A 23,219-nucleotide genomic window follows, 5' to 3' on the forward strand; every position below is an offset into this window, starting at 1 on the left:
GAGAGGGCTCGCACCCCGGCGGCCACGAGGTTTTCCACCTTATCGGAGCTGATGGCGTTCACTCCGTCTGGTTCCGATGTAGTAGAACCTGCCTTGCCTTCGTCCTGCTGCTCTTGTATCTTGGATTGCTCCCAATGGTTGTAAAAGTTGTGCTTCCCATTGGTGCGGAACGGATGACGACGAGATCGCGAACTTCGGTCGTCAAACCGAAATCCGGTGGTCTGTCGATTCCATTCTCGTCCATCCGTCCGTCCGTCCGTTCGTCTGTCTTTCAGTCAGTCGCTCACTTGTCCTTCGTCGATCCGACAACCGTTGGCTTGGGTCATCCGATCAAGCGAATTATTGTTCTCTATAGACTCGACTGTCTTTCCGACGACGACGACGACGGATCCAAGGGACTAGTTGACTGAGCAGGAGGCGTCGGCTGGCTCGTTGCTTGTTGCTGGTGGAGGACCTCGTGATGATGGTGATGATGATGATTGAAGAATGGGCCACCGGGGTAGAGCGGAGGTCAGTGAGCAGCCAGCGATTGGTGTGGGCCCAGCGAGTGTAGATGACTCTGATGGTGCAAAGCCATTGCGGCATGGGCTGCTGCTGCACTGTGGGGACTGTGGTGATGATGATGGTGGGATGGGGGGGGCGAAGGATGGTTCAGGTGGTGGTGCTGCATCGGCAGGTGGTGGTCGGAGCTGGCCGGCGAGCAGGGGGAAGTTGACATAAGCAAATGGTCAGGAGTACCCGTAGAACCGGGACCACCGTTAATAGGAGGCGTCATACGCTTCTCCTTTTGACGACGATTGCAGAACCACACTCTAACCACCTCCTTCTCCAACTGCAGGCTGTCGGCCAGACTCGCTATCTCCTGGGCAGACGGCTTGGGCTGCTTGTGGAAATGCGACTCAAGAGCGCCCTTAACCGAAACCTCGATGCTTGTCCTTTTTTTCCGCTTGCGACCCTGGGCAGCAATCTTATCGATGCTGGTTGGCGATCCGGTAGTGCTGTCCGCCTCCTCAAGCCACTTAGCAAGCAGAGGCTTGAGCTTGCACATATTCTTGAAGCTTAACTGTAGCGCTTCGAAGCGACAAATCGTCGTCTGACTGAACACGTTACCGTAAAGGGTTCCTAGAGCCAGGCCTACGTCGGCCTGGGTAAATCCGAGCTTTATCCGTCGTTGTTTGAACTGTTTCGCAAACTGTTCCAGGTCGTCCGAACTAGGAGCTTCTTCTTCGCCGCTCTCAGGACCACGGGGATCACCCAATAGCCTTGAATGTAGCGGGGACAAATCGTTGTGGATTGATGTCGGGGTTGGCGATGACAACGCACCGCCCCCGCTCAGCTGTGAAGTCACCTGGTCGGAATGAGATGGGACCGATTCGCGACCGCTCATGTGTCCACCGAGATGGCCGCCGCCAAGGTTGCCGCCGCCGCCACCACCTCCGCCGCCGACGCCCAACATCCCGTACACTCCGGCGGCTACGGCGTTCTGTTGAGCGGCTGCTGCGGCTTGTTGGTGATGGTGATGGAATGCAGGTGGCGGCGAATGACCAGCTGCGGCAGCTGCTGCCATGTGCCAGCCGGCCATCGCTTGCGCCTGCGCTGCTTGCGCCTGGCGGTGGTGCGCGAGCGACGTCGGCATGTCCATTTGGCCTGTGGGGGGCTTTATATCCTGGATTGCGGGCCCCCACATCGATTCCATGGCCCATTGGTGATGCTGTTGCGGCGGCATGTATTTCAACTCGGGGGGTTCTCGGCCGTAGCTTTGCGTTTGAGCCATATTTGAAAAGTGCGATAGACTCGAAACGGCGCTAGTGGCCAAGTACGGATTCGATCCGGTCGCCATTTGATCGGCGGCGTCCTCGCTGTCGCGTTCCGTCTTAACTTCGACTGCACCGCCGCCGCCGCCGCTGTTTTTCCACCAATCTAACTCCAACGTGGCGACAGATTGGGGGATCTGCTGGAGGAGACACCTTCGATCGATCGGCGGAGACCGCCAGAAACTCCACGTCTACCTCGCTGACGTCGGAGACTTCGACGGAATCGGCAAGCTATTGAAGCGCTGCTGAACAGGAGCCCGCGATAGGCGGCCACCGTCTTCGCCGATTGCTCGCTTTGTCTTCGCAAACGACAAGGTCTCTCAGTCAGAGGCACTTTGCGGTCGGCTTCGATCCGGTAGAGTAGGTTAGAGATGTTGAACGATGACGATGTTGCACTAGTACGGGCTTGTCAAAACCCACCGAAGACTATCATCAGAAAAACGAAAATCAACGACGTAGTATCTGTCGCCGTCACTTCACCCGCACCACTACTGCTGGGCGGCGGCGGCGGCGACGACGACGACGACCACAACAACGCGCGCACTTCGATGTTTTCGGCGATGCACGAAAGTTACTTCTCAAGACGTCATGGACGACGGTCCTTGTTAGCAGCACTAGCAGTCACTCAATACGTTGACGGGCGAGTCTATCTCTGGTCGGTCTCTGCCGCTTAGAAGCCGAATACGGTCGGGGGACGGTGGTCACACGACCGACCGATCGATCACCCGGAGGATTGATCGAAGGATCTCGGGTGGATTGATCGATCAATCGATTGTTGATCCACGAAACTTCATGAAAGTCACTCTCCTTCACTTGTCCACACCTCTCTAGCTGCTGCGGCGAGATGTAACATGGCAGTAATCGTCATCACGGCGGCGGACACCAAAGAGTCCAGACTCTGAATAATTCGACACCAGTTCCGTGATGCACTCTCTGTGTTCACTTTCCTTCGTCAGGTAACGATTTCTTTCGCGTGAGAGCGGTCCAATTGATCCGATGGTCGGACGTCGATGCACACATGAACACACAATTTCACGAGCACTAGATTATTACCGAGCGATGTTTGTATGTGTGTGTTTGTGCTGTTTTTCTCTGTTGTCTGTGAGCTTCTCGCAGCTGGTGCAGATGATCCCAGCCTGACTGGCAGCTATCATGGATGCCTGCCGGCCTGCCCGCCCGGCTAGTTCACTGACAGACTGGCTGGCTGACTGAATGACTGACAGACAGTCACTTGTGTGTTGTTGCTCAGATGAGCCGACGCGATCAGCAGCGAAGCTTCGACATCACTATCGTTGCCAGTCGTTTCCATTCCGACTCGTGCGTGATCGCCACTAGGGGCCGCCAGCTCCGCTGCGGTGCTCATTGGCAGACCTCGAGCCGACGTCACCGATGGGCGGATCGAGAGGCGGGTCAACGAAGCTCACCAGCCGCTCACTGAGAGACACTCACACGGCCCCACACTCGCTCGCTCGCTCGCATCCTGCCGAGTGGGAGCGCAAAAGAGCGAGCTACCGTCAGACCGAGCTAAAAGGAGAACACACAAGAGAAGGAGAACGAGCGAGAAAAGAGGCACCACCACTGCTGCCGTCGCTTCTGCTGCTGCCACCAAGAAGGAACTCCGCTCAACGGAGGCCGTAGGACTCCGACCAAGGAGAACGGATGGGAGGGATGGAAACAGACAGCAGCGGCACACACTCAGCCAACTCTCGTTCAGCGGCACCCTCCCTGAGCCCCCGACTCCCCTCACCCTCCGTGGTGGGTACCCCTTCGAGACGACGACGACGACGACGAGAAGCGCAGCGAGAGATGGAGAGATAGCCGTCGTTGCAGTCAGCCAGCAGGCAAGCCACTACTATCGCCCGTGCCGAAGCCACCAACGGCAGTTCGAGCGGCAGCAGCAGCGAGATAATATTGAACATCACCGAGAGACAGAGAGATAGATACATGGACCACGAGATGAGTGTGCCTGCCTGCCTTTCTGCCTACCAGTCATCCAGCCAGCAAGGCAGAGGAGAGCGAAGTCAAGAAGATACTCTAAGACGACAAGTAGCGGGAGAAGAAGGAGTCTTCCTCCCGCATCTCCTCCCGCCGCTTCTGTCAGTGATGCCAACGCTGCTGCTTTTGGTCTTACGCTCGTTTCCTTGCTCGCTCCTAGCCTTGTTGTTCCGAAAATTCGGACGATGCCTGCAGGACGAATTTTCAAGCCTCAGCCGAAAGTAACGCTGCACGAGTTCTCGACACCGTCCAGCCGGACTCATATCGTGGTTTCGGACTTGCACAAGATCGCCGTTCAGATTTTACTCGCTCCTAGCCTGAACTCACGCGTACCCAAAGTATGAGAACGTGGGAGTGACACGAGAATTGGGAAGGAATGACACTGTGAGGAAACCCATCGTGAAGCGTCCGATTCCGACAGGCCGAGCGAACGCTTCATCCCGATCGCGAGGTCGCAAAGGAGACTGTATGGCGGTGCACAATAGATACCTATGTTGATGTCAAGGAGCTGTGCAAAACAGATCCGAGCCGGAGTTTCGGCCTCCCGTTCGGGCAAATACGCTCTTCAGTCAAGATCAGTTGGAAGACATAGATCAATTCTCCCAATCCATTGGGGAAGAGGAAGTCGCCCTTGTGCTCTCGACGCAGCCGTAATTACGATTAGAGGTGAAAGGAGGAAGTCGTTGAAACAGATGTGGAAACATCACATGGATGGGAAGTCAGAACGACTTCAGATATCCCTGTGTCTGGTTGTTGCAGGACGCAGAAGCCATGGAGCTCTGCAGCGCCGGGGCGGAGGGGTGGGGGGGGGTAGGAACCTACTCTCCTGGAGAACTGGAGCGAATTCCGAATACCGAGAAGCTGATGCTGGATTCAGAAATCCTTCTCCGGTCGAATACGCAACAATTGAGCTAAGAGATCTTCCTACTGACTGAGACATTTGTCGGTGAAAGCCTCGAGATCATCAGCTATCCTCAGCGAGCAATCAACGCCGACGCCGCATTTCCATGTCGGCCCTGTGTCGCTGGGTGGGTATTCCTGTATCGATGCGTCGGGGTTTTCATTGAACATGATGACACAGCGATCGATTGATGCGAGCGACTACTATGCTGAAGTCAACGTCAGGTTGGAACAGCGCTTGCAAATTTCGACCTCGCCGTCTGGAAATTTCTCTTCGTCTTCCTCGTACTTTACATTCGTCGAACTTGTTGGCGGTGTGTCGTCATTATTTATTTAAAGAGATACATTGCTCGCTAGGAGAATGGATAGATTGACGAATACATCTCTAGCGTTGGATTCCTGAATAAAAACGAATTTCGTTCTTGTTTGCTCTCTTGCCGACATACAGACGACCGTCTAGGCGGATGCCCGACGAACTGCCTGGTTGGCTGCTTTGCTGGCTGGCTGGTCGGCTCCTTCAACCTTCCGACTCCGTTCAGCATGAGGTGCAACATTGTTGCTGTTTATAAACTCCGTTGCAAATGTGCGATTCCCTCACAAGAAACAAACATGCGCTTCGTCGGTCGGACAGCGAAAGAGACAGATGGATGGACTGACGGACCCACACGAACAAGGAGCAAACACAGATTCACGCGAGAAAAAGAGGCAAATAAGATGCGCGGTCGGCTTATCCGCCGACTTGTTTGCCATCGTCGCCGTGGTCATCGAAGTGGCTCTCGTTAATCACTTTGAGTCAATTATTCCAACGGCGGCTGGAGCGCCGACGTCTTAGGGAATCAACATTGTAACTGAACGCCGCGCCATACGTCAACCGGTCGGTCGGCTGCTCCGTCTGACTGACTGATTGACTGACTGACGTTCACTCAGCCGGCGGGTCGCAGATTGATTTCTTTTGTCTGAATTTTCTCGGCCCCATTCGAAGAATAGGGAACGGGAGACAATCCGTCGTTTCGTTTGCTCAGTCAGACAGAAACAGCAGGAGCCTGCGAGTCGAGACTGGTGACGCCACCTAGCGTCTGGTTCACGCAGCTTAGAGCGAGCGAGACCGTGGTTGTTGGTGACTGACTGATGGCACCGCTCTGAAATGAAGAATTCCCTCCCGACCTCAATGGACACTTTTTATGTGTCATTCAAACCTTGTTTTTCCCGTTCGAAAGAGTCGAGCTGACTCGCCACTGAAAAAAGGAACTATTGAACTACAGAGGACTATCTCCTCTATATGTACTTCCGACGGAGTGGACTTGGCAAGCACCTGCAAGGTTCTCCGCGTGTCTGATCCGCGTACTGCCGGTGTCCCACAATAGCCGCTGTCATTGCTGAATTCCTTATCCTTATCCAAAACGAAGCCGGGCCTTCCCCGAGCGTTAATTCCAGGAACGAGCCGCGCAGTGCGTCGGGATCGCACCGAGTCCGCTTCGGTTCTAATTGAATCCTCCCGGGAAAACCCGACTCCTGGTCCCCGGATAACGAGGAGTGGTATGCCAATGTTTGCATCGATTCAGCGCTTCGCTCGTCGGCGGTCTGAATGAAGCTCTTATTCTGAAGTTATGCAAGGAGAACGCAAATTGCAAATCACGAACCTCCGCGCAAGCCTCAGGTCAGAGGATGGTATATAGGGGGTCGATGATCCGTCCCCCCTTTAGCGGGTTCTATCGCTCCGTGCGGTACCTAGGCTCGAACCTCGGACTACGACGAAGCGACGAATACTCCTGTACTCTGTAGATCGGAAAATCTTTGACGATGTCCGAACGGTGAAAGCCTGCGGCGCAGTCGAACTGTCAAAAGACTCAGGCAAGGTTGGGATCCCGCTTAGTCAGCTGGATAGATTGAGTTATACAATTCTTCTCCGGAACGTTTCGATGAGACTGAACCTTATCCGAACTCGGAGAATATCTTATTCGGTCACGGCGAGGAAATAGAGAGCTCGAAGAGTGTCCCCATCCGCTCGTCAGCGGCACTATGCGCTACACCGAAGGGTTGGGAGTTGGGACATTAGAAATAGCGCTCTGACGGCGATTAGAATAGGGCCCAGATGAGCAGCACATGTCGGCCGTGAGCTTTCCAAGCAAGAAAACTCGACGAGAACGCGGTGGCGTTCTGTCGACACGATGATTTGGATAGCATTTATCCGTCAATCGCGGTTTCCGGTCATCTCTGCAGTGGCAAACTGTCAGCTGCCTCCACAAAGTCCCCGGAACTCCGAACTTCTGCTCAATTGAGTTCCCGCGAAACTATTGAATTTCTGACGGGAGTTCCGATCACTCCGAGAAGGGGGAATCCGTTGCGAGGTCGCCGAGGGATTACAACTCGACGCAGTTTTCGGATTCGGCTAACGATTTGCCGACAGTCATAAGCCGGGCAAAATTGTTACTGCCAGCAGGCGAGGCCAGCATCGTCTCCCACGTTGGAGATTCCTGGAAAATCCTGCATCACAGCTACGACTTGTCTGAGTCGGCCCCTTGGGTTTCTGGTCCTCCCGAGCCTCTCGGACAAGACATTTCGGAGATTGCGACGCTCAGCCAGCTGCAATAGCTTGCCTGGAAGCTCCTGGAAATTACCGATTTTTTTGAGCTCGGCATTTTTGCATTCAATGTCGCCTCGGAAATTATTCAATTATTGAAAGACTCCATGAAACAAGCTGACTAAGAAGCGATTCGACGCTGGGTAGTTCCGACTCCAGGGGGTAAGAGTTCCATCCGAGAGCAAATCATCCTTAGGTATCACGCCTAAGATCACATCAGGAGCAGCAATACAATAAATTGTTCGCTTGTGGTGAGCGATCGAGCATGCGACTCGACGTTCTCAAATCAGAGAGGAGCTCGTGCGCGCAATCCTAGATTACAAGACGTATCACCTTCTTTTTGCTGCAGAAAACTTGAGTGTTCGAATCGCTGTGAGAAGTCTCCACTACTCCAGTGGTCTGTTTCAAAGTATCGACGGACTGTAATGTGAACGCTCAGCGGCGGCCCTAATGATTCCTCCGATGGGAGATAAGGAGCTGGGAGCTGCCTCGCCTACCGACTGCGAGGGCGGAAGCCTGCCGGCAGAATAGCGGCTAAAAATGTGGTCATATGGCTGAGAAGAGGAACATTAGGATACCGACTAGCTGGCCGAGTATCCTCCCAGCCAGGCAAGTGGGCCGACTCCCCGGTCTACTCCCCGGATAGCGGTAGGCGGGAGCACTTTGCCACAGACCCTCGATGATGGAAGATTTCGAGAAGTTTATGGTCAAACGACCGCTGTCCCGAGTCTGCTCGCGGGAAAGCTTCGAAATGGCGCGGTTTTGAAAAAAAAACGCTCCAGCGATGGGGAGCTCTGATAAAACGCTTCCGCGATTCGGGAGCACGCAACTTTTTCGAGAATCCGCAGCTTTATTCAGAATCGATTGAGACATACATACATGGAGCTTCTTCCAGAACTCGGCATGTGTACACTTCAGGAGTCACGGTGCAAACCTCGACTAACGACTGAGATCGAAGATATTTTCAACACCTCTGCGGTAGTGCTTGTACCAGACCTGAGGTTTCTTCCGTCGAATCGGGGTGCGGGGCATCAAGAAATCGTATCTGCTCCCGCAATGGTCATATGTTAGAACTGGGACTGGTTATCATGGCTGCTATTTTCTTTTCTTCTCGAGACAAGAGATAGGTTCAATCCTCACAAGAGGGAGATTCCGAAAAAGAATGGGCACATCTTACCTCCAGGCAGTCAACGGGTATTGATCATAAACTTGCTTGCCGCGCATCTCGTTCTTCCTCCAATAAGTGAACTTGGTGTCCGGCATCTCGCATTGAGAATTGTATTTGCGATGGAATTCCAGATCGCAGTGTCGCTGAATATTCCTCGCGAGGTTTGTATGCGGAGCGACCCCGGCAGCCAGGTTGTACACAGACGTGATCAACTGGGGATTCGGGCGTCGTTCGATGGGAGTGAATGTCGTCATCTCACAAATTGCGATCTGGAAGCGACTCGAAACGTCAGACTTCACCTGGATCGGATCGAGCTTCACATGGAGCTCAATTCCGGGCATATCTAGCCTTCGCTAGCTTTGGTTCTCAGGGGCTTTACGAACCTAACGCGTTCACTGCGTGAACTCGAGTGAAAGCTTCCGCGAGACGATGGTCGAACAGGCGCTGTAAATAATCTTTCGCTTGGAGGTCACCACCCACCGTCATCGGAGAGAACGATTTCTTCGAGAGCGATGACCGTGATGTCTCGACTCGACGCTGCGGTATCATCTTTCCCGACATCAGGCAGAGGGAGTTTCGGGAAACCCAGATCGTTTCCCATGATCCAAAGCAAGGAATCTGTATGGAATTTCTTCCGTCGAATTCATATGCTCGAGCTGTTTTTGTTTTTTCATTCCTTGCAAGAGATTCTTCCGAGTTGAATCATCTCGGTCAAGGTAGTTGCTGTCGAGATCTTAGCCACAGGAGAGGGCATTATTCCTTGTGGAAGAAGCTCAAAGCGGTCGGAGAAGAGCAGCAGACGTCAGAGCGCCGAATTCGTGTATGCCTCAGCTTCCTCCGAATGCACGGGCATCGGCGGGCTCGCGGGCTCTCATTCACAAAATGGGAGGAACTCTTGATTCTCCGGCGAACACGTCAATCTGGATTTTTCAGGCCGAAGGTAGGAGGCCCTCATGGCGGTGAGCTGTGCCGTGGTTCCCGATTGATTAGGACGACGAATTCAACTCCATCCGACATATAATAATGAGCTGCTCAGAGCTCGAGAAGGAACCGATTAGTATGAGATGAGACGAGGTAACGAGCGGGATTATCCCCACGAGCGACAGTATTGGGTGTGACTGCGAGCTCGAAGTAGGGTTTTCGAGCGGGCAAAAAAACAGGACCGGCATCCTCGCCACAGCTTGGAAAAAGCGCCATGGGAACATCCTTTCCCGGTTGACTGAACCTAATCTCCCTCGACGTTCTACGCGATCAATCCATTGATACCGACGGCCGAAGGCTCGCGGGGGGCGCTCCAGTGTGACCCGACTCGCCAGAGTCACGGCTGGAGGTCAAATTACGCCGACGCGGCCGGAGAGTCCAGTCGATATTCCAAGCAGCTTCCCCTAATTAGATGAGACTTCGGAATCACCGTAATCCGGAGCATCAAAAAATCCTCTTCTCCCGATAATTCCGAGAATCGCTATTATACCCTTCATAGGCTCGTCACAAACCGAAGGAAATTGTCTCAGGAGCTTCTCGTCCCAGTAGCGAATCATCGTTTCCTCAGTCGGAGGGAAGGAGTCGGTTGGGGAGACGGGGCAAAAGGCCAGAGAGTCAATCGAAAACCTACCGAACACCGAAACGAGCTCACCGAGAGGTGCTCGCCGATTCTCTTGAATTTTAGATTCGTACTCGGACTACTTTCGATTCCGGGCGGTTCTGCCACCGGAGTTGCAGGTGAAATGACGATGCTGCTCAACGCTATCGCGATGGGCGGAGCAGAATCCACTCCGTGAGTTTTTCTGGGATCCTGATGAATACAAATCTAGGTGGAAGTGTGGACCCTCGCGAGATGAGCTCGGAGCGCTTCGCGCTGGGCCACGGGCGAGGGCGAGCCCTCAGAGACAGGCTCAGGGGTGCGTTGTCCTTAGAATTGCAAATCCCGAACATCCCGAAGGATCGCTTAAGCCGATTGCCTACAGGTGTGCCAAAAGGAGCAAGAGCACAGGCTACACTCTTCCTTCGCTGTGTACGTCATTCAATGCAGTGAATGCACTTTAACACATGTAAATTCGAAGAAAAAGGTGGTCTTCGGTCCTACAACTGCGAGCTGTGACAGAATCCTCAGTCGGAATGACTGTTCAAGTCAGGAACGAAAGCAGATGAGCTGTGATTCCGGCGTGCCAGCCGTGTTCTGAAAATGCTTATACGTCCTCAACCCTCAAAGGGGGTACCTCCCGCCGAGACAGAAGCAGACCATGGAGCTCCGGGCCGTGTCTCGACGCGGACCAGCTGCGAGCTGAATTTTCACGACGCGGCGTAGGAACGTAGCGTACACTACTCGTTCTCCGGTGGGCCAACAATTTCTTTTGGAGCCTTCCGATTTCTGACAGCGTACGCTTTCCCGATGTGTAACTCGGGATCACGGCGCAATCCGCCTCATCGGCCGTCCGGAAGCGGAGCCGCTCTCCTGACTCTCTTCGCTCGACTCCGAATCTCACGATGAGGTCCTTTTCCACGGTTGCCTCGGCCTGAAAACCCCGCTGCGAGGACCTTCCTGGTGCCTGTCCTGAGCCGGCAGGCCCTGTGTTGACGGGGCCTTATTGGCCATGAACGACTGCTCATCGGAATATTCAGAAGTCGACTTTCGAGGTCCCGATCTCGGAGACAGTCAAATCTTGAGTAATTGAAAAATTTAAAAAATTTTAAAAAATTGAGGGTCGTCACGAGTAATCCTCCTCGATATTGCGCTCCAAACGGAGCTCTGGCCCAAATTAATCGATCGCTCATGCAATCGTCTTCCACTGTAAACATCTGTCTGTTGCTATTCGAGTATCGCGCGAGGAACCGACGAGAAGAACGAGACACCAGACTACTGCTCGTTGTGCTCCTCTGTCTTTTGTGGACTTCGACTCCTGAAGAGACCTCGTACCTCGCACTACCGAGTGCCAGCGAAGTTCCGATCCCGTGTCTCTTTAATGGCAGCTCTCCCAGAGAGAAATGAGAGGTAGGGGAAGTATCGTCGAACCGATTTGCGAAGCTCCTCGAAGGTCTGGAACCTAAATGGAAGATTTGCACATTCCTCTCGTGCTCCACTGCGGTCGACACCTAACCTAGCCTCTTCCCCGTCTGACGATCGACAGTCAGACAATGAAGGATCGAAGAGAAGACTACTTGATCGGCCACAACGAGATCGAGAAGCACCAAATTGATCATAGAGTACTGCCCATCCGGCAGGCGAAACTGACATTTCCAGCGATTGGAAATGCTGATTTTGTTTAACTCGAAGCGGAGTTCTTTGATGGAACTGACCAAACTATGACTTTCCTCCCCTAACTCCTGGAGTCGTGAAGTCAAGTGAGCATTATTCATGGTCGGGAAGTTCCGCAGCATGGCGTCATTGAAAATCCTTGTCAGATGATTCTCACAGGCTGCCAAAGATCCACAGGGGTCCTGAATAGAATATCGACTGTTCCCTGGGAAGCTGAATGTTCAGCATTCGGGAACAGCATCTATCTATTGACCTCGTGATTCCCAGCGAGAAATTTCATCAGTTACTTACCGAGGACCGAGATATCCACAGTCAAACGGTAATCATATCCCCTCAGAAAGTAATGGAAGAACGATTTCTCAGTGAAATTTCTTGAGACGGGGTCTCCCTCATATTCCTGATTGAGGAGCAAAGCGACCCGACGCCGCGAAGATCGCTCGAATTGCGGGGGGGAGAGTCATCGACAAGGAAGCTCGATCCTCCCTCTCTTTTTTCCCGAGGAATGAGCACACAGTTGAGGCATTCTCGTGCGAAACCAGAATTCAGTTCCTAATGTCAAGCTGTCAAACCGTCCGAAAAATACGTCCAACCTGTATCAATTCATTTCAGATACACATATGTACAATTGCACGCTTAACAAATTCTGAGGCTATCGTCCTTCTAATCGATTTTCCATGATGTCGATCTGTTTCAATGCTTGTGCGACGCTGTGACGCATTCTATGGAAATCCTCCATTCGGAGCTCGCCACTTAATACTTCGCCGGACGTCGTTTTCAGAGAAACAAGAACACAAGGTGTCCATCTCTTCACTCCCTTCCTGCAACCAAGATTGTGTACTCAAGATCATGTCAGGTGAGTTTCTCTCCCCCCCTCTTTGGATAAATAATAATATATCGTCTCACTTGTCCGTTGTCACGGTGACATCGATTTTGTAGTCGAGTTTTTCCAAACCCTCAAACCGGAGAGGCTCGTTCTTTTTATCCATTTCCCCCCTGCGGGAGCCATATAGAGCGCTACATATATCCGATGAGAAGTCCTCCGTTATTTTCAGCTGTTGGAGATCCTTCATGAGCTCCTGCAACGGAAACCCGTCGTCCGGTAGGTGCGAATCGGCCTCGAAAGATCAAGAAGAAGCTTCAAATGGCGATTCTTGTCCTGATTGAGACGACGATGCTACCTCTGAAGTCAGTTCGACTGGATCTCGAGCGATAACTGAGCGAATAAGTCGATGGAGTCCAGAGAATGCCTTATCGAAGGCCTGCCTGTCCTTAACGCCCTGCCGCAGCCGAGATATAGCCTTCCGCAGATCACTGGTGTCTCTCCCCTCGAACTCAGACACTAGAACTGTCACGACAGAAACAATAGAGATCAGGCACATTGGATCTAGATGCCGTCGCGAAGCAGAGATACAATATCATCATGTTGAATGTATCTATATCGGATACTTCTCCGTGGTCTCACCTTTGACCATTCCCCTGAATGTGGCTCTGTCGACGCTCTGAAGGGCAGCGCCAAGCGTTAGAACTTCACGCGGCACCCGTCCGCTGAAGTACAATACACTTTCGCGACTCATTCCGAGATTTCCTATCGGGCTCCTGGAGAACCGACGACGACCGAGCTCATCTGACAGTTGCAGCTGACTGGCGAGTTCGCCTCTGTGTCTGGCTTCTCTGGTGTGTGGGATTCTCATCGGAACCGACATCAAAACATACAACGCGCCCTCTTCCTCGCAGTCGTGAATGGTCGCCATGCGTGGACTCCGCGCACTCGATCCGATTTTTCGGCGTACCGTACCGTTCGGTATCGCTCGAGGCGTGTCCACCGACGTCGAGCTCGCCGCCAATGACGCTCTGCTTCCTAAAGGTTCGTCTTATGACCTCTCAGTTATTCCACATTATCAGAGATCCGGGAATATGGAAACATGGCAACAGAGGAAACTAGACGACACTTTAATTCGGTACAGCGTATGCATTGCTTCGAGAACCCGACGCCTTCAAAGTCAAGGATCTGGTATCCATTAGCGAGATGATGGAAAACCGAATGCATCTCGGACACAAAAAAACTCTTCTCAACCCGTTTATGAAACCCTTCATCTATGGCAGTCGTTTCGATCAGCTCATCATCGATCTTGAACAGAGTCGCGAGCATATGGTGAAGGCGTTGAATTTCGTTGCTCATATCGCGTACAATGATGGTATCATCTTGCTCATAAGTCGTCATAATGAAACAGCGCATGAGGTGGGTGCTCAGGCCGGCTTGATCTTCTCAAAGTTGGGGTTGCGATTCGAATGATGCTGTGAATTTCTTCGATACCCTGATCCCATCCATCGTCCTTGTATTCCTCTTATTCCTTAATTCCTTAGTCATTTTATCATGTCTCCTTCATTGCAGGTTGAAAAATGCGCCATGGAATGTAAGGAGTTCGCCCATGTTCGACCCTGGTATCAGGGAATGCTGACGAACTGTGGTACTTCTTTCGGCACAGAAATCAGATTGCCGGATCTGGGCTTATTCATAACGACCAGGGGTGAGTTGAAGCAATGTTCCCGCCCATCAACTCTCTCATTGCAATATTGAACGCTCGACCTAGGATAAAGGAGTGAGCTTCATTCCTTCCTGTTCGATATCGAGTTGAGCTATATCTGGTAATGTTTTCAGGTTCGCAAACGGCTGCGAATGAATTCGCAAAACTCATGATTCCATCGGTTGGAGTCGTGGACACCGACACGGATCCGCGACTCATCACGTACCCTGTTCCCGGTAACGACGATTCCACCGAGACCATAAGGTACTACATCCGTCTCTTCAAAGAAGCGATTCTCAGGGGGAAGGAAAGACGGAAACGAGACTTAGAGGATTCTGGGAGCAAATCCCGAGAAGTACTGAGCTAGAGGTAGTTCAGCGAATCGCGTGTAGATATATTGATTAGGATTGCCGTTGATATATGGAAGACCTCAGCCGAAGGAAATAAAATTCGTACTTTACTATCATATCACCGATGAATTGAGATGAAATTATGCAAAATATTCCGTTCGCATCGATAGATGCAGGGAAGTACACCGAATCGAAAGGATCGGTGTTCCCAAGCCGCAGGATCTCACAGAGGTTCCTGCAAATTCGCTTATCCGTCGCATAGGAGTTTCACGAGCCCCAATTGAGGGTTTGATTTGTTGCCGACTTCGTTGGATTCGAATCCGATCAAATCCCCTGGAGGAGCATTCCTCCAGCACCTCCACCACCGTTGCAGATTCCGGCTAGTCCGTATTGGCCGCTTTTCAAGTTCACAGCCATGTGGCCGACGATCCTCGTTCCAGACATGCCGATGGGATGTCCGATCGAGACGCCGCCTCCGTTGACATTCACTTTCGACGGGTCCAGCTTGAGGGTCTTGATCGCAGCGACAGCCACACAGCTGAATGCTTCGTTAATCTCGAACATGGAAATCTGATCCAGACTGAGGTTGGCTTTCTTCAGAACCTTTGGCATGACAAGGTTCGGAGCCAACGGAAAGTCCACGGGTTCTGTGGCGGCATCTCCGAAAGCAACGATTCTGGCTAAAGGAGTCAAACCGAGGGAAGAGGCCTTCGCTTGAGACATCAGTACAACCGCAGCGGCACCGTCATTCAGAGAACTAGCGTTGGCAGCGGTGACGGAACCACCGTCTTTCTTGAAAACGGGCCGGAGACTTGGGAACTTGGCAAAATCGGCTTTCTTGTACTCTTCGTCGTCGGTAACCACAGTGTCGGGTTTTCCGCGAACTCCTTTGATCGTAACGGGAACGATCTCTCTTTTGAATATCCCGTTCGCAGCCGCCGCTTGTGCTTGTTTATAAGACTTTTGTGCGTATGTGTCCTGATCTTCGCGAGTTATATTAAGCTTCTCGTTGGTAGTTTCGGCGCACATGCCCATGTGGAATTGGTTGTACACGTCCCATAGTCCGTCATGGACGATCGAATCCTGGGGAGGAAATCGATTGTGAGACTGAATTATTCATCGTCATAACGCAACGGAGGCAAGGATCTCACGGATCAGTCCGAACGCACCTTGAGCTGGATCCCACCATACGGTGTCTCACCCCGCGCCATGTAATATGGTGCGTTGCTCATGCTCTCCATGCCGCCGGCGACCATGATCTCGGCATCCCCAGTGAGGATATTTTGGGCAGCCATTGCTATCGCCTTCATTCCGGACGCACAGACTTTATTCACCGTAGTGCATGGAACCGATGTGGGAATCCCAGCACCCAAGCTCGCTTGGCGCGCCGGAGCCTGCCCTCCCATGGCTTGGAGAACATTGCCTGCAAATTAGGAGTAACTTGGTTTCTGCATTCTTTTGCTCCGTGAATCAGAACATTTGAGCCTGGATATGCCTTGCGGCTTCAAAAGTCCTCCCAGGCGCCCCGAAGAGGGGCCGAGATGGTCCGCGAGCCTGCGACTATCGTCACTGGTCCTCGAGAGGAGCTGTATAGTAAATGAACCCGGATGCTTCCGGATTGAAGCGAACAATATTCAGAGGTCCGGCCGATTGATGTCAGATAAATTCGTCCCGTGCCGAAGCCAGTGTGCACGAGAGCTTTCAGAGATTTGCGCAAAGGTGAGTCAAGACATGAGTCAAGTTACCGTATTTCCTCTAGCAGGAGGGCATGCTCTTTTTACCGAGCATGGTTTCGGAGATCTTATCCAGACGGGCATGCTCTAATTAACGGGCACTCTTCCGAACCTCTGTTTGCAGGGCACCCTCCGAGACTCCAGAACGGACAACACACGGAAAGTTCAGAAAGTGTTCTATCCGGCGGATCTCTGTTGCCATTACGGACCCCGGAAGAGTCGCTAAATGTTCTGCGTTACTGACTTTTCTTTGGAGGAACCGATTCTAAGATAGATAAATCTCCCTATCTAAACGGGCATGCTCTTATTAACGGGCACTCCTAATTACTGGGCACCCCTTTAGAGCTTCTGAAAGAATAACGGGCAGGCCCCCCTCACTGGAGGAAATACGGTGGTCATGCCGAATGAGCAGAATAGAATCATCGAGCCGAAATTAATCAATAAATGAGGAAGGAGGAAGTTCCATGCTGAGCCAGCAAATGTCAGAGATAGGATTCCTCCCTCTCTCGGAAGATGCTCCGTTTTCCTCCGGATGCTTTGCCGCTCTAAAAATCCCACTCACCCATGTAAACTTCATCAATTTGCTCGGGTTTCACACCAGCTTTCTCGAGTGCTCCTCTGATTGCGATGGATCCTAATTCGGTGGCTTTGAGCGCCGCGAGACTTCCACGGAAACTTCCGATTGGTGTTCTAGCGTACGAGACAATAACAACCGCCTGCGGAGATAACAGCAACTATTTGGAACGAGTGAATTTGCGGCTCGATCAGCTGCAGATCATCCATTCAAGGAGAGGCAGTGGACATCCTCAGAAAGCAAAAGGTTGAGATCTGAGAGCGTAATCAGAACCGAGAGTATGGACTTACATCTGTTGCTGAGGATGTCATCGTGCGGAATGATGTCACAGCGATATTCTGGAAGATTTTGATAGCTTTAAAGGGATCCTCTGCACCGGAGGAGGGTTTGGCAGGAGTCGATGAGCCTTCCGAGGAGCTACTCTCGAGCACCCGGCTTTGAGGATGGCTAAATTATGAAGCCCCGAGCTCCCTGGGAAGTCGTTTGACAACTGATCGTCTTTCTCTGTATGTCACCTACTTCTTCAAAGCAGAGAAATATTCTACTGACTCAGTGCCGAAGATCGATACCCTGACGAAGGAACGTCATCAGGAAGCAGAAGAGGGGGAAAGCGTGGCACAGTTGAAAGAAGATGGGAAAGAGAGCGAGCTCCCGAGCACACACACACACCGGAATAGTTCTGTTTTTCTTATTTGGCGGCAGTGGCTGCGGCGACTGTACCCGAGCCGGTGCCCACTCCGCACAGAGAGAGGGACTGCAGCCCCTCACTCTCGGTGGCAGAAACGGCCAACTTCACTCCTACGCTAGGAGCAGTACAACGTCTCCGACGTTTAGATGATCCGGGAGATAAAGAACTACGACCAACGACGTGAAATATAGGGACCCGGCATCGAGTGCGCGAGACCTATGATTTATGGCGGCAATCTTCTCAGAGTCGCGCTCAGGTTCGACCCCTGTTCCGGGCGAGACGAAATCGGTCCCGAGGAGTAAAACACTGCCCTCTTCGCGGGTCTGCCGGTTTCCGAGTCTCTTCGAGAACTCGATATCTACCAGCTTACCCCATGTACCACGCGAATGGAGACTAGGTGTATGAATCTGTAGCCCGTCAGCGAGAATGAATGATGATTCTATGATTTGGATTAGGTACGAGTTATCCGACTCAGGAGCCCGGCTTTCCCGAGTCCGACCAATGCGGGCCCCCTTGCCCAAGGGCTTATCCCGTGTATTCCCTGCGACGTCTCCAAGAATAATAAGGGTGGTGACATCTGCCGTCCCATACTAGAAATGTTCCCGGAAAGAACGAAGGGCTACTGGATGGGCAGCTGTTTCTTGGAGGCGCTGTTCTCCCACGTAGGATTACGTGGGCTCGAATGACTCGCGTTTTTCATTTCGAAAAGAGAAAAAAGCCTCTGCGATGGACGTTTGCCGACTCACTCAATTTTTCATCGACTCCTCAGGACGGCCAGGCCTATCTTATAGTCGCGCTTATCTGTCTGTGACTGACGACGAGATCATAATCGAGCCAGCCGGGCTCGCCGTTTCGATCGAGACACCAAAAAAAATGAATATCACATTCGAGCTCCTAGAGATTTCTTCATGATCCGAGAGAACGGAAAACCCTTGCAATCCAGGGGCTTTCGTCCAAGGGACACCTCTCGCACGGAAACTTGACAAGCGTCGATTAGCTCATCTTCCAGATTGAGATTCCTTCGCCGCTCAGTTCGCGCGAGATATGGAAACTCTTCGAGTATCGCATTTAGAGCAGAGAATCACGCCGGCAGGAGAGCCTCGGAGAAGATAGGCTCGGGGGCTGAAGCTGAGGCGATGAGGGATAGAGATACAGTGAAACCTGACTCGGGGTGCACTTGCGCAAAGGGACCTCCTGACTTGTCGGACCACTTCTTCTCGTGACCGTGGGCCATTAGAGCCCATAGTAATCCGGAAGCGTCGCGGGTCCACCTGAGACATCGATCATCTTTTTGCTGGAATCGCGGGTGGACTCATCAACCAGCTTTAAACTCCATCGATGAAGCATCCTCCGGAACGGTTGGAGACCGGCATGTCTCCGACTCTAGCTCCTCCCCCCTATCGAGTTCCCCGGACAGAGAAAATCGGCCATTCTGCGATCCCGCGCTCTTCACCGATAAACTTCACAGGTCATTTTTTCGCAGCCCGATGGAGGCAGGATCTCAGATTCGAATTTCGACATCAGAACTTGTGCAGTACATCATATGATCTTGCTGCTCATTGGCCACTCTGACAGTCTCCGGCTCCCCGAAGCCTCGATCGCCGCTAGATCATGGGGCACCACGCGTTGGCGAAACGCTGAAGACGGACGACTGTAATCACTTACCTTGCCGAGCGCCCTGAGCATTTTCACATAGAATCCAAGCTCGCGAACCTCGAACGAGGGGAGAAATCACAGCTGTCTCCCTCGTCTCCAAGAACCCTCCTCTTAAAGAACTCCCTCTACGACCTTCGCGGTACGCAGAATAATATCGAACTTTCCGTACGAATCCAGTAGAATAGCGAGAGAGTCAAGAAGGAAAGAACATCATCTTGCGCTCACCCGTCAATCAACTCTCGTATGAGTTCCTCGAGCATAGAGGGGGGGAGTTCTCGCACGCGATACGATTGGACGGGTGTCCGTAGAGACGTGGTTTCTAGTGGGATGCCGAGTGAAGGTTTTGGCGGCAAAAAGTCCGCGCACCGTCAGTCCAATGAAGCATATGATTTCTCGACATCGCATCCCGGTTTCGCAGAGGCGCATCGGAATCTTGCTCTCTGGAGATCGTTTGTCCGGTCCTCATTACTCCCGCCAAGATGGCAGAGAACGGGAGCGCTGGTAAGGGCTCTGCCCTGGCCAACGGGACGAGGTTTGTTCCCTCTGATTCAATCTTTTGCCTACGATCGCCGTCGACGCAGCTGATTTCGATTCAATCCTCCCCAGGGCTGCGCGGAGACATCCGGAGCAGCAATATCTGGACATCATTCGTCTCATAATGAAAGATGGTCGGCGAAAGGACGATAGGACTGGCGTTGGAACCTTGAGTGTTTTCGGGACTCAAAGCCGGTACTGTCTCCGCGGCAACATCATTCCCCTCCTGACGACGAAGAGAGTATTCTGGAGAGGGGTTCTGGAAGAGCTACTCTGGTTTCTGAGGTGCGTGAGGGGACTCCACGACGACTGTGTATGGAATGGACCGGAAATTGATTCGGTATCAAAATTTTATGATGAGTTCGTCTTTGAACGCGTCTCCTCCTCAGGGGCTCCACCAATGCGAAGGAGTTATCAGCGAAAAATGTCACGATCTGGGACGCTAATGGCTCTCGAGCGTTTCTGGACAAACTGGGTTTCTCGGCTCGCGAGGAAGGTGATCTCGGGCCTGTTTACGGCTTCCAATGGCGGCATTTCGGAGCCACTTACATTGACATGCACACCGATTACACGGGTCAAGGCACCGACCAAGTCAGCCAGTTGATTGAAGCTATACGGAAAGATCCCAATGACCGACGCTTGATCCTCTCTGCTTGGAATGTCAAAGACCTCCCGAGCATGGCACTACCTCCTTGCCACTGTCTTGCACAGTTTTACGTCGCTGACGGGGAACTATCGTGCCAGCTGTATCAACGGAGCGCCGACATTGGTCTAGGAGTTCCATTCAACATAGCATCGTATGCTCTACTCACCCACATCATCGCCCACTATACGGATCTGAAAACGGGAGAGTTCATCCACACAACCGGAGATACCCACATCTATCTGAACCATGTGGAACCCCTGAGCAAGCAGATCGAACGAGAGCCGAAGGATTTTCCCACCCTCGAAATAATCGCTGATAAAACTATTCCATTCTGGGCGTTGAAGGCAGAAGATTTCAAGCTCAATGATTACAGTCCCCACCCCAGCATCAAGATGGAAATGGCGGTATGATTCAGCGACCGGTCTTCGCGGTAGTCCTCGATCACGACGAGTATTCTGTCTAGCGACAAGAGCTTCATTTCGACAGAGTGCTCCGATATCGCTCCATCGAGTCTCAATAAAATGTGCTGGGTATGAGCCCTTCCCCCTCCCCACCGAAGACGAGCTTCACTTAACGTGTTTTCAATGGGTGGGTTTTCGAAAAATATGGCATTCCGCACGCGTTCCTCAAACATCATCTGTCGGACTGATCGCGGGAGCTCCGCGGCCAAGGGTCTAGTTAAAGGCGCGCGGGTTAAAGGCCTCCTCCGCGCACCTTCGGCGGTCCGCCGGGATCCGTCGCTTAGACAGTCGAGGCCCGGTCCGTCGCTTAAGAGCGTGAAAACATGAGCATGCACCGGCCAGCTGTGTTCGAATTCCAGCGACAAATTCAGTTCTGGGAGAAAACATTCGTTCACAGTGCTTTCCGTGCGCTCCATTGAACAGAGTTCATCATGTGGAGGAGTACTTTACTCCTGGTCAGACAAGCCAGGTTGGGGTTTCGGCACTTCCGAACGCGTAAAGGTGATTTTCGATAACCTCCATGGACCTCTTTTGAGAAACGCGCGAACTTTTTTGTTCGTCGTGGGAACCGTCTCCGAAACGATCTTATCGATACATTCCTAGCAGCTCAGATTCGATCGGAAAAAACTCCTGAACGGAAGCTTCCGAAACCCGGCCCGGGGAATCGACTGCTGCTGTCAAGAGCGCGCGAGACCCCTGCCGAATAGTAGTAAGATGATTCTCCCTCCTCCAGATTGCACTCCAGAAACCAATTCGCTGAAGCCGAGAATAGGAAAGAGCATTGCTTTCACAATCGGTGCGACGACATTGTTCCACACCGGGTCAACGATTTGGATATACGAGGACTTGAAACAAAAAGAGGAAAATAAATCGAAGATTTCAAAATCATCCCCACGACCGTGGTACTACGATTCACCGACCCACAGATGGTGGAAGTCTCTAACGCCGGCGAAAAAAGTTTTCTTCGGCATCCTCACAGTCAACGGGATCGTTTTTGCAATGTGGAAAGTTCCAAGATACTCGGACGTAATGTACAAATACTTCACACACTCACCGACGTCGAACAAGGTGTCGCCGATGCTTCTGTCGGTATTCAGTCACCAGTCCGCTCTTCACTTGGGCTGCAACATGTTTGCATTATACAGGTAGGACCGGGCTAGGAGCCGATTCTTCGTGCGCAGTGCTGACGGAATTAGGAGCCTCTACTGACTGGAGCGATCAGCCGAGGTAATCGACGCTTGCCTTCCAGCTTCATGGAAGTCGGCGTCAGTCTCATGGGACGGGAGCACTTTTTAGCGACCTATTTGACCGGCGGGGTTGTTTCTTCCCTGGCCTCCCACTTCGCTAAGCTGTACACGCAGAATCGGTGAGTTTTGAGGGACGCTCGACTGTCGCATTCACTTGCGATTTGGACCGCTCCCCTTTGTCCAACTTTTTTTTCCACAGAGCTGTATCGCTCGGAGCATCCGGGGCGATCTTCTCAGTAGTCGCCTACGTGTGCATGAAATCTCCGGATTCTCAGCTGCAGATCATATTTCTGCCAATGCTGACTTTCAAAGCGATCACCGCCATTAAGGGCATCATGGCCTTCGACTTCATCGGTGAGATCAACACTTGCGATACAGACTCACATTTTCGGGTCAGGCCTAACCTAATGAAGCGGAGCTATCTCTATGAACCGCATAAATATCATTGGCTTCCGGCAGGTCTCCTAAGCAAATGGTCTCTCTTGGATCACGCAGCCCACCTCGGGGGTGCGCTGTACGGTATCGGATACAACCTCGGAGGGTACAAGTTATATCTTATTTATGGTGAGAGCCTATTCAAGTTTTGGCACAAAATCAGATCTGGAAGCCGGGACAGATAGTCAGATTGTATCAATATTAGGGATATCGAACGCAATGGCCCAGTGTGGATGAAAGGCAACTGGGCTCTCAAATATGTTATTTCGCAATAAAGACGCATGATATATGCATCAACATCGCTCGTGAGCAATGCACGTATCAGGGCCGAGACGCGGATCGGAGTCTCATCGAACCATCGTTGCTTCTATTTAATATTTGAGCCGATAAAACACAAGATGACTTAGAAGTTCGAGGCCAAAATCTGTGACCCTCTTCATGATGGATCAAAATCCCCTCACAATTTCTCATGGTGATATCGAAAGTGAACAATAATGTCAAGGTTTCCCATCACCGGTTCCGGACGGACGACTACGAGAATTTGATTGCGATCTCATCGCCTCCTCGGATATGCTCCGTATCGGAAATGAGCTGGAAGGATCCGAAACCTGAATACAATGACGGCTCATCTCAACGAAAGTGGAAGAAAGACTGGAGTC

General features: G+C 52.1%; 6 protein-coding genes and 1 long non-coding RNA gene across 7 annotated transcripts; 3 read left to right on the plus strand and 4 right to left on the minus strand.

The window, feature by feature from the left end:
• Window positions 1-511: 511 nt before the first annotated feature.
• Window positions 512-1,840, minus strand: LOC100901607 (silk gland factor 3-like). The gene has a single exon (XM_003747811.3). The coding sequence runs from the start codon at window positions 1,838-1,840 to the stop codon at window positions 512-514; it is 1,329 nt and encodes a 442-aa protein (XP_003747859.3).
• Window positions 1,841-8,159: 6,319 nt separating this feature from the next.
• Window positions 8,160-8,869, minus strand: LOC100897648 (uncharacterized). The gene is made up of 3 exons (XR_001951232.2): window positions 8,842-8,869; window positions 8,468-8,727; window positions 8,160-8,335 (listed from the first exon to the last, which is right to left on the minus strand). It is a non-coding gene; the product is annotated as an uncharacterized LOC100897648 (long non-coding RNA).
• Window positions 8,870-12,360: 3,491 nt separating this feature from the next.
• LSm-4 (COMM domain containing 5 Like Sm protein 4) lies at window positions 12,361-13,353 on the minus strand. Its single transcript, XM_029112642.1, has 4 exons — window positions 13,174-13,353; window positions 12,890-13,056; window positions 12,615-12,787; window positions 12,361-12,529 (listed from the first exon to the last, which is right to left on the minus strand). Exons 1-4 carry the CDS (start codon window positions 13,283-13,285, stop codon window positions 12,361-12,363), a joined length of 621 nt encoding a protein of 206 aa, XP_028968475.1. The 5' UTR covers window positions 13,286-13,353.
• Window positions 13,354-13,412: 59 nt separating this feature from the next.
• mRpS2 (mitochondrial ribosomal protein S2) lies at window positions 13,413-14,700 on the plus strand. Its single transcript, XM_003747624.1, has 4 exons — window positions 13,413-13,575; window positions 13,676-13,950; window positions 14,104-14,239; window positions 14,371-14,700. Exons 1-4 carry the CDS (start codon window positions 13,452-13,454, stop codon window positions 14,601-14,603), a joined length of 768 nt encoding a protein of 255 aa, XP_003747672.1. The 5' UTR covers window positions 13,413-13,451; the 3' UTR covers window positions 14,604-14,700.
• Window positions 14,680-19,350, minus strand: Acat1 (Acetyl-CoA acetyltransferase 1). The gene is made up of 5 exons (XM_003747623.2): window positions 19,247-19,350; window positions 17,184-17,231; window positions 16,882-17,035; window positions 15,756-16,009; window positions 14,680-15,669 (listed from the first exon to the last, which is right to left on the minus strand). The coding sequence occupies exons 1-5, from the start codon at window positions 19,265-19,267 to the stop codon at window positions 14,911-14,913; spliced, it is 1,236 nt and encodes a 411-aa protein (XP_003747671.1). The 5' UTR covers window positions 19,268-19,350; the 3' UTR covers window positions 14,680-14,910.
• A 280-nt stretch (window positions 19,351-19,630) lies between these two features.
• On the plus strand, window positions 19,631-20,929 carry Ts (Thymidylate synthase). Its single transcript, XM_003747625.2, has 3 exons — window positions 19,631-19,769; window positions 19,844-20,056; window positions 20,161-20,929. The coding sequence occupies exons 1-3, from the start codon at window positions 19,717-19,719 to the stop codon at window positions 20,825-20,827; spliced, it is 933 nt and encodes a 310-aa protein (XP_003747673.1). The 5' UTR covers window positions 19,631-19,716; the 3' UTR covers window positions 20,828-20,929.
• Window positions 20,930-21,186: 257 nt separating this feature from the next.
• Window positions 21,187-22,861, plus strand: rho-7 (rhomboid family intramembrane serine protease rho-7). Its single transcript, XM_003747626.2, has 5 exons — window positions 21,187-21,379; window positions 21,612-22,023; window positions 22,128-22,244; window positions 22,325-22,479; window positions 22,585-22,861. The coding sequence occupies exons 1-5, from the start codon at window positions 21,310-21,312 to the stop codon at window positions 22,743-22,745; spliced, it is 915 nt and encodes a 304-aa protein (XP_003747674.2). The 5' UTR covers window positions 21,187-21,309; the 3' UTR covers window positions 22,746-22,861.
• The last annotated feature ends 358 nt before the right edge of the window (window positions 22,862-23,219 follow it).

The sequence above is a fragment of the Galendromus occidentalis genome, unplaced genomic scaffold (genome assembly GCF_000255335.2).
Source record: "Galendromus occidentalis unplaced genomic scaffold, Mocc_1.1 scf7180000077524, whole genome shotgun sequence".
NCBI lineage: Eukaryota > Metazoa > Arthropoda > Arachnida > Mesostigmata > Phytoseiidae > Galendromus > Galendromus occidentalis.